We start from the raw sequence: 19,949 nt of genomic DNA, 5'->3' as shown, positions 1-19,949 counted from the left end.
AAAGCATCTCACCCTGGGTTCCACTGCTGTTGGCCATGAACAGGAAACAACCCTCTGCAACCCTCTATGACTTTGCAAGATGTTGTTTTTAAAGCTGCTAAAGGAAAGCCAAAAATGTAGAGTATTTATCATGAATTCCTACATGCTCAAAAATGTTACAAATTTTGAAGCATATATTTTATCATAAACTTATAATAAAATATATGCTTTATATTCTGTTTATTCTTGCATTATAAAAACATTTATATCAACATTACCATTTAATTCAACGTAACCTTCAGCAGAGTTATTTTGTATTTATTCCAGTATCTGATTATAACCCCTGTGACAGAACAAGTCACAGGGGTTCATATGTGAAGCAAACATACTGTAGCTAACATGAGATAATAACATGTAGCCACTGTAATAACATGAGGCCATCTAGTGGCTGGCTGTGAAACAATTTTAACCTTACCTATTTTCATGTCGGCACTGACAGAAGCATTTTCCATAAACATATGTAAATGTTGGCAGATGTTCACCAGCATATAGGACACCTTATACGGTATACTCACCGTCATATTTGTACTTATTTAACTCTCCATATGTACGGAAAAATTAACACTAAATTTGATTTACATACGTCTAAAACACCCTTAGCATAAGTGCATATGCGGGTTGAATGCTTTCTGAATGTGAAATTTCTATCAGAATAATTTATATGAAATTTGATAAAGTAAATGTAACTGTGGCACAAGATGCTGTGCTGCCTGCCAAAGTCTGAATAGTTGCCATGCGAATGAATCATAACACATAACTGAATCAAATGATGTCTCTAGGACCTAACAATCACTATTTATCTTAAAACCCATCATCTCAGCGGAGAAACATTCTGCATGAGTTAAACAGCACACGCACTTGATAAACCAAAACCTTTTTTTTCTCGAACATGAAATTATTTTATTATGCAATGAACTCTAACTTAACTTTAAAAAGTTTACAGTTCAATAATATATTTACCTTCATACATTTTAGAGAAAATTACTATAAATCACACTGAAGCATATTTATCAACGTTCATTGCTGTTTAAAATATAGAACAATCAAGGAAAGAAAAATAACTGGGGAACTGAGGATACACAAGGAAGGCAATCATGAGTTGTGCAGTAAAAAGTTATTGCAGTGAATTCATAGTTGCATCATTGATGCAATCAACAACAGTAAATAAGAGGGTCATAAGATGTCATGAACTGCGGCTAAAGGCATTTCGTGCATAGTAATAAACGTTGGCGCAAAGGAGTCTTTGGGCACAAAGCATGAACCCACAGCATCAACTGTCCTTTAGCAAGGAATGCAATTGGTTTCAGTTCCAAGGCACTTTTCAAAACTGCATGTCTAAACAAAAATATGTATGTCTTAGTGTTTTCTGCATTTGAATATGGCCCATAATCCATGTATGAGCTGCAGAGATGAAGGCAGAGGGGAAAAAACACTTGAATGAAGACAATGCACTGCTATTAATAGGATGAAAAAGAAAACAAAGGAAAGCTCAGGGTATAAGCAGCAGAGGTGGAGCAAAAAAATAAGGTTAACGTAGGTCACTCTCATCCTCTTGTATGGTTTTCTTAATACGCAGCAGGATAGTGGTGAGCCACTGGTCCAGTCTGGAGATTGTGTCAAACTCTTTCACCTAAAAAACAATAGTCAGGTAAAATAAAACAAAAAGGAAGAGAGATATAATGACATTATTGTCTTTAATTTTCACTACATTTATATGTAAGCATTTGTGTCATACTTCCGCATCTGTGGACAACCGCAATAAATTTTAAATGAAACAATGGAGATTTGATAAAGCAGCAGACTTTCAGCTTTAATTCAAGGAAACTAATATTAATGTATATAAAAGAATATTTTATTACAGTTTGCAAAAGGAGCTGCTTTTACAGTACATAGTTCCGTGATTCTCACCGGGTCAAAATGAATTGGTCAAACTATAAAAATTAAATATTAGAATTTTATTTTAATATTTAAATACAAAAACTTTCACAGGGCCTGACTGTCTAATGTCTGGAACCCATAAATATCATGAGTTTCCTCCCTTGATGTACTTTACCAGCCAATGTATATGCAATGTTCTATGAACCCCAAAGATGATTTATTCATATTCCAATAGTTTGATGTGGTGATGTACAGGGACAAAAACAAAATTTGCATCACTTTTCAAATACTCATGGACTAATAGATGCAGTAAGGCTTTTGTAATATTGCATTTTCCCTAAATATGATTGTCTATTTTTTTAAGTGATGAATTTCAGGAAATATAAAATATTAAGCTGGAATTTTGGATGATTTTGCTACAATGAAAAAATAATAGTTTTGTGTGATAAAATGTAAATAAATGGGAAATAGCTAGCACTTTGTAAAAGTTTCAAAATTGTTTAATAGCTGATCATATGCTCATATTTTTGTACTGATCATTCCAACACATTCCAACAGCAGATTGTAAATAAACCACTTGTTTGCACCATAACATTTGTGTTAAAATCTAAAATCCAAGTTTAAATGCAGTCTGAACCAAATAAGCATGAATGTAAATGAATATATTTAGCGTTCATTTCATCATCACAGTGAGAAACATACACTGTATCAATTCATTATAAATACAGCAACTAGCTAATATTTTAGCATGTTACTGAAAGCCCTTTTTAAAAAAAAAAATCACCGTTGTTTATGATTATATTGGTTTTCTTTACAAAATCAAAAGCATTATGTAAAAAAGTAGCAAAAAATTTATTAAAAAACAAAAGTAAATTATTATCCAAAATAAATGTTTTAATTTTTAAGAAAGATTTTTTAATTGTCAAGTTAGTGATGCACTATAAAGAATAATTAATAATTATTTATTTAATTAATAAGCTGCAGGAGATTTTTATCAAATGTGGCCAAAAGGGTTACTTACCGAGTCAGTATACGCATCAACATTCTGTTCCTCATATGCATCTAATAGTTTCTGTGTGAATGAAAGGAAATGTAAATAATTTTCTACAGCAACTATTCTTTACTCTCCCCTGTAAAGCGATAATATTTATAATCCATATTCCATTCCATTATATGTTTTTCTTCTTCAGCTTAAATGCATAATGCATTATTAATAAGCACTAACATTTAAAACAATTTTAGCTTTGCACAAATACAGCAGTAGGCAGTTAGCTTGCTAACATTAGCTAGCTTGCAAAAAGTACAGATTATAAACTGCCAAAAATTGATCATATAGATTTAATAGTAGTCAATATGCACACCATATTAAAAAAAGACAACAAAAAGCAACCAAGCATGTGACTTGTGAATTTTTACTTAATAGAATAGTCTTAATAATAGGAACAGGTTTAATAACAGAAAGCTCACCTTGATCAATTTGCATTCCCGGGAGTCTGAAAAGGCAGGAAACATTTCCTCATACTTCTGCAAAGCCAGCTGTTGAGGAACACAGTATAAGATAAGTAAAAAAAAAAATAGAAAGCCCTCATATATTTTAAATAAATAATGAATATATATTTTAGGCTTCAGTTTGTAACCTTGGCATTAAGCATATCAACACAGAAGTGGCAGAGTGCTGCTTTAAAGAAATAATCCTTAGCACTGTATTTTAATAGTGTGTTGTCCATTGCTTGTGCTCCAACCTGCAAACACAAACAAACGCGCGCGCACACACACACACACACACACGCACACACACAGTGAGAGAGTTTTTAGAAATTTGAACATCAAAAATAGTTGTATAGAGAAAACATGCAACTATATTTTCTAACACATTAAGTCTATTATGACAAATGTGGGAAAATCATAAATTGTGCGCAATGTTTATAAATTGGATTGTGTTGCACTCTACTTCACCATGTGGCCAAGTCAATGAACATTTATTAAGTTGGAGCGCGGTCAGAAACTTAACCTGTCAAAACTGCTATCTGCTGTCTAAACACACAGTGCACTTTAACATGGCTGCTAGTTACTGAGTACCAGATCATAAGACAAAAGCTCTAAGATCTTCCACTATCAACTACTGCATGAACTTTGAATAGAAAAATAACTCCACACAGAATACAGTGTGGCGAATAAAACGCTATATGGCCAAATTTATGTGAACACCTGACCTACGTACACTACCGTTCAAAAGTTTGGGCTCATTTGCAAATTTCTTTGTTTTTGTTTAGTGTTTATTTCCTACTTTCTACAACAATACTGGGGATTTCAAAACTATAAAATAACACAGTTAGTTGTTATTTTAAGACACAGAGGTCAGCCTTTCTGTAATAGTTCTTGCAAGAACAGTATTGTCAAGTGCATCTGCAAAACCCGTCAAGCACCATAATGAAACTGGCTGTCATGAAGGCCATCCCAGAGGGGCGAGACCAAAACCTACCTCTGCCGTAGAAAAACGACCAATTAACAGCACCTCAGATTAGAGGCGTTATGAAGTCTTTACAGAGCATAAGTAGCAGACACATCTCACCATTAACTGTCTAAAGGAGATTAAAGCATTTTTGGAGGCTTTCAGCATTCCTTTACAATGTAGAAAGAAATAAAAATCAGAAACGATCATGGAAAAGTGACCCCAAACTTTTAAACGGAAGTGTATATGAGCATGTTGAGCATAACATTACAAAAGCATCATTTGACAGCCTCCACTCTTCTGAGGAGGCTTTCTGATTTTTTTTTGATTGTTTGTGAAAATTGGTGCCCATTCAATTTAAAGATTTTTTTTTTCTTCCAGTTGAGGGTTTCTCTATTTTCATAACTGGATTAAAAAAACATTAAAAATTAAGAACAACTTTTTACAATTGTATTTTAAAAGTCTATTTTTTAATTTTCTCATTTAAATAATTTCAATATCTCAATTTATTATCAATCTCCGGTTTGGTTTGGTATAGACTTTTTAAACTCAGGACATTATGACATTTTGACATTCAATTACAGTAGTTCTGATGTTACACCAATTCTGACACAACAATTCATAACACACCTTTGACAGAATTTCTATTACGGACTTATCAGAAGGAAAAAAACATCATGATAGGAAATATTATTTTGACCTTACAATAATGTTTGTTTGTTTATTTAAAATTAAAAAAAGCGCACCCTCCATGGCTTTAAATTCTATCTTCCGTATCATCTCTGCCTCTTATAAAACACATATTGGAACAAAGTACTGTCTGTATGCCTTGATTTTAACAAATACTACACATATTTACAACACAAATATAAATAATACTTAAGTTTTGTACACAACATTTTCCACCTGTTCAGAAAGGCTGTGTCAGCTAATGGAGCAAAGTACCATCAAACACAGATTTTATGGTCATGATGTAGTTGACAGAGAAACTATAGAAAGGTTACGTATGTAAATTCACTCATCTATATGATACTGTGTATATATATATATATATATATATATATACACACAAAGATTGCATGAATTCTGAAATTTTGTAAACTCTTCAGAGTAGGATGATAAACTGTTTCTTTTGAAAATCCACAGTGGACCTGGCTGATGGACACAATAACAGTATAAACTGATATGTGCATTTGGTCTAACTGCGGCATAACATTTATGGCATGTGAACACCACCTTGGAGGCTATGCAAGGTAACACTGTAAAGCACAGCAAAGCACCATCACCCAACACAAAGGTAAGGTGTTAAAGATGTCAGACAGTGAGGTTTTGCTGGCAGCGTTAATGCTAATATTAAGCTGAATCCTGATTGAGAGTGCCAAACAAGATTAAAACAGTAATTGTTAAAATGGATTTAATAAAAACTATAACATACTTTTGGACAGTTGTTACATTTCAGAAACTGACTAGGGCTGACAATAAAGGAACAGTCTATAAATCTGCTGGTGTGTCTGTCTTTGTGGTGACTCCTGTGAGTAGCAGAACAGACAAATCAGAACCTTATGGGGCCCATAAGTCAAAACAAGAAAAATCCCCAAATGGCTTGTGTTAAAAATCGTCCTTCAAAAGAGAGTTGTTCTGTCATTATGTCAAATACAAGCGAATGAACTCTAACAAAGAAACTTTAGAGTTGCTATCAAGTGTTGCATTGGCATTTGGAAATATGTTGCTGTCAACCATTAATATGGAGTCCAAAGAACTGTCACTAAGAGCAAAGCAAACCATTATTAGTCTAAAAATAATTAAAAAAAAACTCTTGGAGAAATAGCAAAAACATTAGGTGTAGTCAATTCGACTACTTAGTACATGGAACTATTTGCATAAATCCAGAACTCTAGAAAAATAAACACAGAACAACAGTAGTAGATGACAAAGTTAAAAATAAAAAAAAGCCTTCTTCTCAGTAAATACAGGTTTTACCTTAAAGATTAATCCTCCAAACAGGAGGATAAGATTAGAGTTTGTCAAAAGACATGTGTAAAGTCTTGGAACAAGATTCTATGGAAAAAGGGAGAAGGAAAAGTACTTCTGCATGTATGACTGACAATGGAACTGACAAAAGCAGAAATGTGAATTCTAAACCTGGGAATGTACTTCAATGGCCAAGCCAATTATCTGACCTTAATGCAATTTAGCATGCATTTCACTTGCAAAACACACAAACTAAAACCGGCTGAAGTAAAGGCAGAGTTTCATAAATGATGAAACCCAGGATCTGACGATGTCTCGTGAGTTCTAGACTGTAGCTGGTTATTAAGGGCAAAGAATCTGCGACCAAGTATTAACCGTGGCAGTTTATTTTTAAGATGCTAGCTTGTCCAAGTACTATTAGTTCCTCAAAAAGAGGGAACAACTTTTTTAAAATGTTGTAATTTCTACATAGTTTACCTGATCTGTATTTGGGTGATTCCATCTCAAATCAACCAGTGGGTTCCACCACATGATCACAGATTTTGCTGATTTATTCACCAATTGTTGATATTGCCATGAAAATAAAAACCGACGATATGATCGGTTTTTGTCCCAACTCCCACTCGTTAAAAAATGGCAGCCATCTCAATTTTTGGCCTCAAAGTGCTTTTAGACATGCCACGCCCCTTTTTGAAATCCTCTTTTCCTTGATAACTCGCTTGCTTTATGTCATATGGAGATGAAACTGGGTACATTTATGTAAGTTTTTATGTAGATTCAGATTCTGCAATCGGAATTTGGCTATCTGCTGTGGTTATGGAGATATTTCTGAAAAAACGTTTTTTGGGGGTACCCCTTTTCGACCCCCCAGAACCCAAGGTCTGTATGTATATATGTTACTAAAAAAAATAGGGGTTACTTCACATCACCTTATATTAAAAATAAATAAAAAACAGGGGTGTGTTATGCCCTGTTTTATAGAAATCATCAAAAATTAATTGTCCAGGTTTTGCAACATTTAATGATTTGACACACAGAAATGTACTGCAATATCTGTAGAATACTTAATGCATACTCATAAAATCTGCTCCTTTCAAAGTAAAAGTTACCTCAAATTCTTCTGTAATGCATGTCTAGTCAAAGACTGATAATGACGTTATTCATCTCTCTACACTAAAAGGACTAATCACAGTTTTTTTTCATCACCCTGGGTATGTGATTCTGAAAGAACAAAGCCCACAAAAAAGAGTTCATGGAATAAGACAAAAAGGTACATGTACATGTACATGTACGAGACCTGTCAAGTTGCAGTGACACAAATAATATCAACTAGGAAAGGCATGCACTTTGTAGCTACCAAAGTCATTTTGATAGGAAATGCCTCCACAAATTTGTAAAAAAAAAAATATATATAATTCTTGTACTGGCTGGCTGCACCATCTGAGAAGTAATGCACATGATTTAAATTTGGTAAAAGAACTTTCAGTGGATTCATGAGAACCTTAATAAACTTGTGAACAACAATAGCATTGTGTTCCCTTTCATTACTGACGACACAAAAACATTTGCAACTTAGTGAACCATTGTTTTCACTACCACCCCTATAGTAAACCACGAAAGGATGCAGAATCACCTGGGATGTATCCCAATGAAAACCTTGAAAAGCATCCTGACAAATAAAAAATAACATTCAGCAAAATCCATGAGGATAACAGCCTCCTTTCCAATGGAAAGTTTCTTTTTCAGTTCTTTCAAATAAGCAGCTTGGGCCTTGGCTGTATAGTGATGAGCTGTGCGGGGGTCACATTTTTCACAAAGCCTCATAATGAAATCCACTGCTTGAACTGAACAGTGTCATCTGGGTCCAAATCAGCATTTTCGAATATACCATCAAGATTAGGGCTGGGCCATATCATACCTTCCACGGTAATACCGGTACAATGTTAGGCAATGATAAGAAAATGAAATATCGCGATAGAATATGGGTAAAACATGCATGTGCAGTGCCTTTGTTTCCAAACGCTTATGGCGGAAAAAGCTTGGCGGCGGCGGAGAATAAGAAAGGCGAAAGCGGATCGTTGAATGAAACACATGAACCAGAATTGGTTTGTAAAAATGGTGCAACTTCAGTGGTGTGGAATTTGCATTTGCACTGTTAAAATTTTATATAGCTTTAATGCACATACAAACAGCTGCTTTGTCTCGTGTCAATCATATCGTCAGTTATATCATTATCGCAAATATTTAAATATATATCGTGATAAATATTTTTGCCCATATTGCCCTGCCCTAATCAAGATAATCAGATAGTTTTGATTTAGAGGGGGCACTGCTCACACCTGTGCAACATATAGTCACGAGAATCCAAAGAACAGACAAGCTTTGCCATCTGGTCTTTGTAATCAGATTGTGATTAAGATAACAAACTACATTGGAAAGCTTCAGTTAATAAATTAACATCAATAAAACACACTCACCTGCTTTTGTTTTTCTGCACTTAATTAGCACCAAGAAAAAGATGATGCAATCACCAAGTTCCTTAAGTGCGAGGTCACTCATGATGTTGGTAGGAGATAATTCAACTTTCTGATCAGTATGAACCTGAATGGTTCAGTTACAGGATACTGTTTGACAGTGATCCATGTATCTTACATGTACCCCCATAAAATGACACATTTACTGGTAGATGAGGCCTATTTTGTACATCCATGTACATTCTCTGTATATAAAATGTGTATCAAATCGTAAAACATTTGCAAAACCTGGACAATTAATTTTTGATGATTTCTATAAAACAGGGCATAACACACCCCTGGTTTTTATTTATTTTCAAGATAAGGTGATGTGAAGTAACCCCTATTTTTTTGAGTAACATATATACATACTGATACAGACCTTGGGTTCTGGGGGGTCGAAAAGGGGTACCCCCAAAAAACGTTTTTTCAGAAATATCTCCATAACCACAGCAGATAGCCAAATTCCGATTGCAGAATCTGAATCTACATAAAAACTTACATAAATGTACCCAGTTTCATCTCCATATGACATAAAGCAAGCGAGTTATCAAGGAAAAGAGGATTTCAAAAAGGGGCGTGACATGTCTAAAAGCACTTTGAGGCCAAAAATTGAGATGGCTGCCATTTTTTAACGAGTGGGAGTTGGGACAAAAAAATTGGGGGTTTTTATTTTCATGGCAAGATCAACAATTGGTGAAAAAATCAGCAAAATCTGAGAGGTGATGGTGGAAAATTTCTCTTTCATTGGTTGATTTGAGATGGAATTACTCATTTACATATACAGCAGTCTGAACTAAAAATCAGTATTTACAGTATACAGTACTGTAAATTAAATACAGTATTTAATTTACAACGAGAGAGGAAATACCAATAATTTTGCCACTGTACAAACATTTATGGACTTATATACTGTAGTTTAAGAAGCTTACAGAACCATCCTCCATCCATCTTTTTTTTTTTTTTTATAAGAAAGCATTAAAGATCAATAAGCTGCTCTACCTCATTGACAAGGTGCATTTTTTTTTTCCCAATATCTTGTATGGTTAGATAACCAAAGTAGTTAACGTGAAGGCTCTGGAATCATTTAAACAATTAGGGGTTTATTTGTTTCCCCTGCATCCTAGGAAACCTCTGACAGGTCAAAAAGTATACCACAAAATGTCTCTTTTCAGTGCAAAAAGTGTTCCTGTTATCGTACTGGGACCTAGCACTCTTTTTAACTTTACAGTGACAGAAGACATTTTTGACACTTTGTATCTTAAATAAGATTTCGCTTCAACTGTTGCTGCAAGGCAAGTCTGTGTCTGTTTGATTCTTCTTTTATTACAAGTTTTAAAAAACGGTTTATTACTTTAGCTAACCTTATGTGAAATCCATCAAGAATGGTAAAATTGATGTCTTTTCCCTGATCAATCATGACTATTGTGCTAGTCTATAATTGCATAATTAAAGTTGCTCTTAGTCAACTGCATATTAATTAAGTCATGGGTTTAGCTTTTCTGATCTTGGCTCTTGCTTGTTTTTGATATTAATAAGTTTTTGAAATACCCATGAATGTTCTGTGCTTTTTTTCAAAAATTATTGGCAGTTTTAATGGAAATTAAAGAGTCTTAAAAAAAAAGAGAGAGGAGAGAACACATTTGTTTGCTCATCAAAGTCTTTGGCAGAGGTTTAAGCTTAAAGCTTCCCTAGTCTGTATACTGAGATGAGATAAAGCGACTTTTCTGTGTTTGTCAAAAAAACATTTTGTGGAACAGTAAGTCTGTTCAAATCCGAATAGCTCTCAAGCAGTCAGATTCTTTGAAATGCTGGCTACAAGATCTCATCCAAGCATAAAGCACAAAGCTTTTTCTCATGGACAGTGGTGGGGAATGAGTAAAAGCTTTAATAATAATTTGTGCATTTAGGGATGATTGAATGTTTGTAGTTTCTGTGATTGTTCATGATCTCAGCATAAGTTTGAAAACATTACAAATATAATATGTTAATGTGTAATAGGCCAGACTGTAAATTTGTCATAATAACCAGCATAATGAAACAATAAAAAAAAAAAAAAAAAAATAATATATATATATATATATATATATATATATATATATATATATATATATAATTTTTTTTAAAGACACAGGAGGAGTATACTCACTTGCTCATATATCTCAATGGCCTTTGGATACTGCTCCAGCTGAGCTGCATAGGCAGCAACTTTAAGCAGATACTTGTTAGCTGAGCTGTAGTGAAGAAACAATCACTTAGTCACACTGATCGAAGCAGCCTCGAAATAATATGCATTTTTAATAGAATAGCCATACACAATGGTTAATTTATTCACATAACCAGCACCCCAGATATGAAATAATTTTAATGTGTAGAGTCTTTATGCATAATAAATGATGCACCACCCGATAACTCCTTCAGTCTTTAGCTTAATTGGCCAGGACCAATGACCGACAAATTAGCCTCAGATATATTAAACAGTTAAATTAAATAAATCCAGGTAAATTAATGTGTACAGTGTAACAGAAAAGTGTCCTCGCTATTAATTGAGATTGTGAGTGGCACTCCCGGCTCATTCTACGGAGCAGATCGGCTGTGCCCTGGGGGCAGAGGGCACCATCACATCAACAGAGCTATCCTTCAAGTGTGTAAAGTTATGTTGGAAAAAAGAAAACAAAAAGGAATTGACAGGATTGTCAATAAAAAAAATTGTGATAAAAATGAATATGCTAACCTTGTGGATTCCTCTCCTTTGTAGTAATCAGCTGCTTGTTCATAGTGAGCTATTGCCTGAAAAAAAGTAAATAATATGTTAGCTTTTTCCCCTACTTGCATTTACAAGTAACACTTAAGTCCAGTAAACTACCAGTGTCTTTCATTTCATCCTTTCATGCCCATTTACAATGACAACCACCTATATACACTACCAGTCAAACGTCTGGACACACCTTCTACTGCCATGGTCTTTCCTTTTTTATTTTTAAAGACATCCAAAATATGCAATATTCTCCTTTGAACAGTTGATATTGAGATGTGTCTGCTACTTAAAGTATGATCTGTAAAGCCTCCATAACAGCTCTAATCTGACATGCTGTTAATTGGTGATTTTTGAGGCTGGTAACATCTCCTCTGCAGCAGAGGTCAGTTTAAGTCTTGCTTTCCTGGGATATTCTGCATGGGAGCCAGTTTGATTGTAGTTCTTGATGGGTTTTGCAAATGTACTTGACAATACTGTTCTTTCAAGAACTATTCCTGACCAGCTGACCATAATGTCTTCAAATAACAGCTAAATCTTCTTTTTACTTAATTACCTAATGCCATGTGTGATAGTTCAAAGTTTGGTAATCTCTAGTACTGTTCTAGAATGTACAAAATAAATGGCTGAACACAAAGCACTGAATTAGAAGGAGTGTCCAAACCTTTGCCTTGGTGCTGTATATGTTAACAAATAACAAACAATATGTATAGCATAACCATTAACTAAAATTGAAATACTTCAACGGGAAGCCAAACAGTTTTTTCAAAGCACAATTTGCAACAAATTGCACCTATTTTGATACATTATTTGTGTGTTTGCTGTTTAAATTGCTATTTTTAATTAATCATTCTAACATATTTACCAGAGCAGCAAATAAAGGTACAAACAATCATATTAACAGAATCATAGCCAATGGTGATTTATAGCACCTAAAAGTTATTATAAATAAATAAAATAGATAAATAGGAGCTTTTTTTAAATAATAAAGCAGAACATCTTACCTTATCGATATCAACTAATTCTGTTTCAAAGATCTCTGCAATGGTCACGTGATGCTTCGCTGCAATTGTGAAACGACCCTGAAATGCAAGAACAATTTCTGATAAACACAAACAGGCCTGATATATACAGGCTGCACCTAAGATGTTTTGTTTACTGTGGACTAGTATATACTGTCTATCTTTTTCACAAAACCATCATAGTCCAAAATCACTTTAGCCCCATGTGTAATATAATTTACACATTTAAGACCTCATTTCATTTAACACTGATCAGATCTAGTGCTCAACTAACTCTCAATCTGTTTATAAGCCTACATGCTTTCTTTTGTTGACTCCGGACAATACAACATAAAAAATGCAATATCTTAGCAAAAATTTTCTCAATATTAAAAACAAGACAATTTAGTTATGTTGAAAAAGAAACAGCAAATGAATGTTCAGTTACATTAGACTGATGTTAAATGGAGACTTACCATATCTGTGTAAATCTCGATTGCCCTATTCAGGCAGTTAATGGCCTCTGTAGGAACAAAAGAATGCAATTAAATTGTGGGTGACTTTTTTTCTTTATTTCAGAGAATATGAATGTCTTTAGGAGATACTAATCAGTAGAAAAATATGTCCTTAGTTCTGAACTTGGTCATAATTCTTAAGTCATTGATTAATTATGAGACTCGTGCTAAGGGGCAGATTTCTTTCTAAACTTCAGAAGTTCTGCTTTGCCATTTATAAAATAATAGTTAAATCTTTTTGTTCTTTATTTTTGCTTAAACCGATAAGATGGCCAGGTGTTTAGAGGTATTCATTACATAGGTCCAGATTTATCAACCATTCAATACTAATCATTTCATACCTGATACCGACATTTAATTTTAATTAAAATAATATGAATAACAAAAAGACTCCTTTTTATTTCTTTATAAATCAATGTAAATTTTGTATCAATATAAACAAAAAAAATTTATACAAGCAAAGTTTAGTACACTGAAAAACAAAATGTAATACATGTTAACCATTATTACATCATTAAACCTAACCCAATTACATAATTTTATACCTCAGGACATTTGACAGACTGGAAACACAAGAGACTGGAAACACTTGATCTCCTTCTTGAAAAACCCAGGAAGTTTACCTGCTCTGACAAACACTGCCATTATTGTCCCCATTTAAAAAATGATTAAATCTTTTTGTTTGTTTGTCTTCAAAATACTGTGTGAAAGGTCACATCCATTTGTTCTTTGTCATATGCACTAGACCATTTATGTTCAGCCATGTAATACCAACCTGTTCTACTAGCTAGCTAAGTATATTTTAGACCTGTGGCAAACACTGGATTATACATATTTCTTGCAAAACATGTTCAGGTTATGGTTTAGTTTTTATGTTAAAAAAACACTATTAAAAATTTTTTTTCATTAAATTGCCAAAACATAAGTGTTGAGACAATTTGAACCTCATTGTCGTAAACAGGTTTACATTTTTAGCTTAAGAAATACCATTAAGATTGTAAACAGTTTTTTACTAGTGATAAAAACATAAGCAGGACAAACCTTGAGGGTCAGCTTTTTTAAAGGCATTGCCTGCATCGATGAAGTTTGTTGCCGCATCATGCTTGCTCTGCATCTGAAGGTGAAGAAGCGCTGCCTGAGAGAAGGCATTTCCTGCAGCTAAAAGGACCAAAATTCTGTATGAGTTACACTATAAAAATGTACAGTTATGGGTTAAAGCCTAGAGTCAAAGGTAAACCCTATTATAAATTATGTTTAATAGGGGCTACATGACAATTGGGTGATACTCACATGCTACTACAAACAAATGAGTAGAATGACACGCCAAAAAAATGCAGCCATCTTGCCAAAAAGTAAACCAACATTCAGAAACTGGGTGGGCAAAAATAAGTACACAATGCCTACGACATGATTAATTAATCATCAAGAAGTTTGATTTTCTATATAAAAGTAAATCTGGTAGGGTCAGATCTGTGTCTACATCATGTCAAGAAGAAAGAACGTCGACTATGACCCTTCTAACAATTGGATGGTCCTCAATTGTTTCTAAGGGCTGAACAATAATATTTAAAAATGGGGAGTCTTCAAAAAAAAAGTCTCTAAAGAAAATCTTCCCAAGATTGGACGTTCCAGCTAATTTTTATCAAGGTCAGAGTCAGACCATTAAATCCTAAGAGACATAAAGAAAATCCAAGATCTACATCATGTGACCCAAAGGACTCAACAACTGTGCCAATTTTTTTATATCACATTTAAAAAGACTGAATGGCCTCCGAGTGGCGCAGTGGTAAAGCGCTCGCCCTATCATCCGGAGGTCGCTGGTTCGAACCCCGGGTGATGCTGTTTTCCTCTCACAGCCGGAGGCACAGAGAGAGCTGATTGGCCGAGCTCTCTCAGGGGGGAGGGATGAGAGGTACTTGCGCTCCCACATTAGTCACGGCGCTACAGCCAATCAGGGGCGTCTGTGAGCTCGCGCACACGGTGGGAGCGGCTAGCGCTTTCCTCCGAGTGTGTTACTCCGCCCCTAACGGTGCGTGAGCGAGCAGTTCGAAAAGATGCGGTCGGCTCGCGTCACGTGGTTCGGAGGAAACACGGGATAGCTTTCGCCCTCCCGACTGAGTGGTTGTAGTAGCCTCGATGTGTGTGGGAGCCCCCTAGTGACGGGGAGTAATTGGCCACGACTAGATTGGGGAGAAAATCGGGGAAAAAAGAATTGGACAGGACTAAATTTATAAAAAAAAAAAAAAAAAAAAAAAAAAAAAAAAAAGACTGAATGGCTGTAATTGAAGGGTGGCTAGGATAAAGCCCGTTCTTGCCACAAAGAATGTGGAGGCCACAAAGTTCTAGAACAATATTCTATAGACTGATTTTTCGAGGTGGACAGTCCTGGTATCATACCAAGTATAATGTGTCCACAAACACTTCGTACCCTCTGTCCATCACGGATGATCTAAACTTGTTTAGCAGCCAAAGGTCATGGCAAACCTGCCTTCAGTGAGACAAAGCACCTAGGTCATGAAACAGACCAAAAATCCCCCAAACCCATCAAATATCTGAACGGCTATAGAAAACAAAAATGTATGAAAAAAAAATAAAATAAAATTGGAATGGACAAGTAAAGGTCCAGGCCTTGATTCCATTAGGATTCAGTAGCTGTATCTTATGATAGCTGTGCAAATAAATGCTATCTAATATTAAAATATTTTCAAAATTATGTGAAACACTTATAAAACCCTAAAAAACCTTTTCTTCAAGTTATTGCTGTGGAAGGTAATTCTTCATGCTACAGAATTAGACTGGACGCACTTGTCCACTTTGTTTCTGATTGCTGGTTGAACTAATAGAACTAATAGAACTTTGAATCATACTATAGGTAGTCAATTAAATTTAATTACATTACAGGCATTGTGATTTTTAATTCGATTCTATTCAATATTAAGAATGGTGACTGATGTTCTCAAGCAGCTCTGTTACTTACAATTTTTGGAGTATTAAAACCTGATCTGAATCTGATAAACACTGAAATATGAAGGCAGTTTGTATGTTCTGCGAGCACTGACACATTTTTTAAGGATTCTTTCCATTTTAGACAACGTAACATTTGAAAATTTGCATATATACTTAAAAAAAAAGTTAATAATGAGTAATTCTTTTTTAATCCTGCATCGACTCGATAAGAGGGCCACCCCAACCTATCTGACCTGCTCAAATGTTCGCAGATCAAAGACCAGCCCCCACCCACCGCCACACACACAGCTTTTTTTTTCCTTACAGGACATTATCTGCCATGGTAAGCATCTGAGCCCGCTCCATCTTTATGACAAAAACAAAAGAGTTTTTGTGCTGGTGCTATATAAGCACAGTGTAAACAACAGTAATGGACACCAATAAGGGGAAAAGAGAGCCTCTAATAATAAATCTGCATGCGTGGTTGCTCTATGTGGATGTAATGACAGAGGGATTAAATTTTTCTGTATGTTTATTAATAATTGGGCTGACTCTGAATAAATGCAGCTATGTACCTGCCTGCAACCTGCAATATTTTCTTAAAAGATCACCGGACTCTGTCATGCATGACTAGTAAGAATCAATTCCGAAACGAAAGGAGACACATTAATTAAATTAATTTAACTGACCAACAAAGGTCTTATTAATTACATAACTGAATAAATCACAGGTCTTAGGTTATTAGTTAGTTTATAGACATTGGTGAGGACCACATGATTGTTATTTAGACCTCTGATGGATATATATATTTAATATATATTTAGATATTCAAAAGTCTAAGACTAGATTTTGGGAATTTGTGTCATTTAAATTTGGAAATGATCAAAAAGTTTTAATAATTGTATATTTATAAAACAAAAAAAGTCAATGTTCACCATCCTAGGTTATTTAATATTAAAGATTCTGCACTATTTGTACTATGTCAATATTTGAAGTGTAAGCAAAGTTGCAACTTTTTTCCCTTAATAAATTTAATCAATTAACAATGTTGTGCGTTATTTTTGTGTAATATCACGATATTGTTTGTAATTGTCCCCGGGACCCTGAATACAGAATAAAGCGGTATAGATAATGAGTGAGTGAGTGAGTGAGTGAGTGAGTGTTGTTTATGACTGTTTGACGATCTCAGTCCTTTAAGTGTGACAAATATGCTAAAAAATGAAAAAATTATTATTTAAATAATATATTTGTTTAATGGCACCTTTTTCTACCTTAAATTAAGCAAAAATAATTTCTACAAAAGTAACACTCGAGCAAATCCAAACCACATTTTAATGGCATAAAATAAGGCTGATGAACGGAAGTACACGTTACAAAGAGTCATGATTTTAAATGAGATTGCGACAGAGAGCAACCACCAGTGAAACCACCACACAGTCGAGCAGTACTTGTGCATTGGGAACGGAAATGTATGTTGTTTTTGGCCGTTTGTTTTTTCTCTTAAAGACACTAAACATTCCTTATTCATTGCAAACCTTAATGTGTACATGATGTATACTTGTTTTCTCTTGCTTGATAAAATTAAGAATGTGTGCTACACAGACACGTAAATTCAATCATCTGAATATTAATGTGCTCAGACATTACCACTCCAGTTCTTTGCCATCTTGAACATGTTGCCGGCTCTCCCATACATGTCACATGCTTCCTCCATTTTCGAAGATCCCCTGAGTAAGCAAAAAAAAAAATCATTTACTCATAGCAGGATGATTTCCGTATTTACTTATATAACAGAACAGCCGTTTACTTAGTGAGCAAAACAGCTAATAATAATATACATAAATGATTTCAGTTGATTTAATTATATATGGCAATAGCAATAATGTCTGATTTTGTGTAAAGTGTAAAAACTTTTAAAAGTATCTAATAATCATTAAAATTTAGGGTAAATTGTTGACTGTTTAAATTTCATGTCTTGTACAAAGCGGTATTCTTTCTTTTCCTGCCACTCAGCTTCAGACTCTAGTCCTGTAGCTTGCAGTAATGCATCAATCGCCTAAAATCTCAAAAGATTAAGAAGCAATACTCTCGTAAAACACAGTTATTTGTGGATGATGGAAACGTTAGTATGTTCTGTAATGGACCAAAATTTCCATGTCCATAAAAAATGTTTTTAAACCATTTTGGACAATTTCCCAAAATAATTCAAAAAGTGTTCATCGATTATAAAATGGACAGTAAAGTAAATAAACAGACGGGAAATCCAAGTTTAATTATTTAAATTAGTTGTGATGACCCTTTGCCTGCAAAACCAAAATTGCCATCCATTCTTCTAGGTACACATGCACACAGTTTTTGAAGGAACTCGGAAGGTAGGCTGTTAATTCAATATCTGGGAGAACTAACCACGAAACTTCTATGGATGTAAGCTTTCTCAAATCCTACTGTGTCTTCATGTAACTCTTCTGTGGGCTCAAACCATCACTTCCAGGACTCCTTGTGCTTCTCTATGTTGAAGACAAATCTTAATGAAATTGGCTGGATGTTTGTGGTCATTGTTCTGTTGCAGAATAAATCTGGGACCAATAAATCTGGGATCAACACCTCCCTGATAGTACTGCATAATGGATAAGTATCTGTCGGTATTTCTCTGTGTTAAGGACAGCATTATTCCTGACCAAATCTCCAACTCTATTTACATTTAGGGATTTGGCAGACGCTCTTATCCAGAGCAACTTACAAAAAGTGCTTCAACGTTTACATCACTGGATACATACTTACACTGGGTTCTTTTGTCATGTCTATGGGAGACACGTGATAAAGAACGCACGACTCGGAGTAGAAGAGTCATTGTAAAAGAATCGCTCAATCCTGTTTCCTTTACATGACCTACAGAGGTTTTGTGATGATTTGCGCATGCGCGCCCAGTAAAAAAAATGAACGAATCACTCTACGAGACTACTTCTTCTTCTGAGTCACGTTAAAGATTCGTTCAAAACGAACGAATCGTTCATGAACGATCCATCAGTATTTGACACCACATTCATGGGTCTACGACAAACGGTACGGGATTAGTTACGCGCCATACTTTTGTACGGAATAATAATAATAATGAAAAAAATAATAATAAGCCTGTGAGATAACAATAGTAATTCTTCGTTTCGCATCGCAAGCACAACTAATAATAAGCCTGTGAGATAATAATTGTAGTGCCTCGCTTCGCAACCACCACTAATAAAAGACAACCGCTCGTCGGTTTAATTTATGAAGTATGGGATATGATCGCGCTCTAGTTATAATGACAGTTAGTCCGCTCGCCTTAAATTGAACATCTAAGCTATCGACTCTGTAGCTGGCTAACGAGTACTAGCTGAGCTGCTGCTAGCAGACAGTTTGTATAAGGACTGCTCACCCAAACAACGAGCCAAAGAAAGATTGCGATGATTTGACTTTCTTTTCGGCTTCCGCCATTAGAGCCATGGCCTCTTTTTCTTTAGCTGAGGTTTCCATATTTCTTGTAAACTGTTAACGTTTGGAGCCGCCAGTCTTCAGCCACATCAACACAAACCATGAACGTTTCCGTGATGGCCACCGTGATGGGAAACCTTCGTTTCAAAAGAAAAGTCCGTTAAAAAATACAACGAGCGCTCATGGTTCTCTAATAAGATATTTCGGTAATGACTACTAACTCTCTGCACAATCTAATGAACATATTTTTCCTAATACCAAAATACTATATATTACAACACGTGGTATAGGATTGTGTTGAGTGGGTGTATTTAAGGGGAATTTTGTTCTGTTGCTCACTAGCTGTATCAATAGGATGCCTCCCGCACTACACAAAATAAAAGTACCATAGCGCGAGCGAGATCATGTGAC

The 19,949-nt window shown here is 34.9% G+C and overlaps 1 protein-coding gene across 1 annotated transcript; it reads right to left on the bottom strand.

The window, feature by feature from the left end:
• Nucleotides 1–913: 913 nt before the first annotated feature.
• napab (N-ethylmaleimide-sensitive factor attachment protein, alpha b) lies at nt 914–19,806 on the bottom strand. The gene is made up of 11 exons (XM_053500822.1): nt 19,483–19,806; nt 17,718–17,797; nt 14,166–14,282; nt 13,086–13,132; nt 12,613–12,690; nt 11,588–11,643; nt 11,003–11,087; nt 3,555–3,659; nt 3,385–3,453; nt 2,939–2,989; nt 914–1,669 (listed from the first exon to the last, which is right to left on the bottom strand). Exons 1-11 carry the CDS (start codon nt 19,578–19,580, stop codon nt 1,568–1,570), a joined length of 888 nt encoding a protein of 295 aa, XP_053356797.1. The 5' UTR covers nt 19,581–19,806; the 3' UTR covers nt 914–1,567.
• Between the last annotated feature and the right edge of the window lie 143 nt (nt 19,807–19,949).

The sequence above is a fragment of the Clarias gariepinus genome, chromosome 7 (assembly GCF_024256425.1).
Source record: "Clarias gariepinus isolate MV-2021 ecotype Netherlands chromosome 7, CGAR_prim_01v2, whole genome shotgun sequence".
NCBI classification, from domain to species: Eukaryota; Metazoa; Chordata; class Actinopteri; order Siluriformes; family Clariidae; genus Clarias; species Clarias gariepinus.
This window is presented reverse-complemented; position numbering and strand designations above follow the sequence as displayed.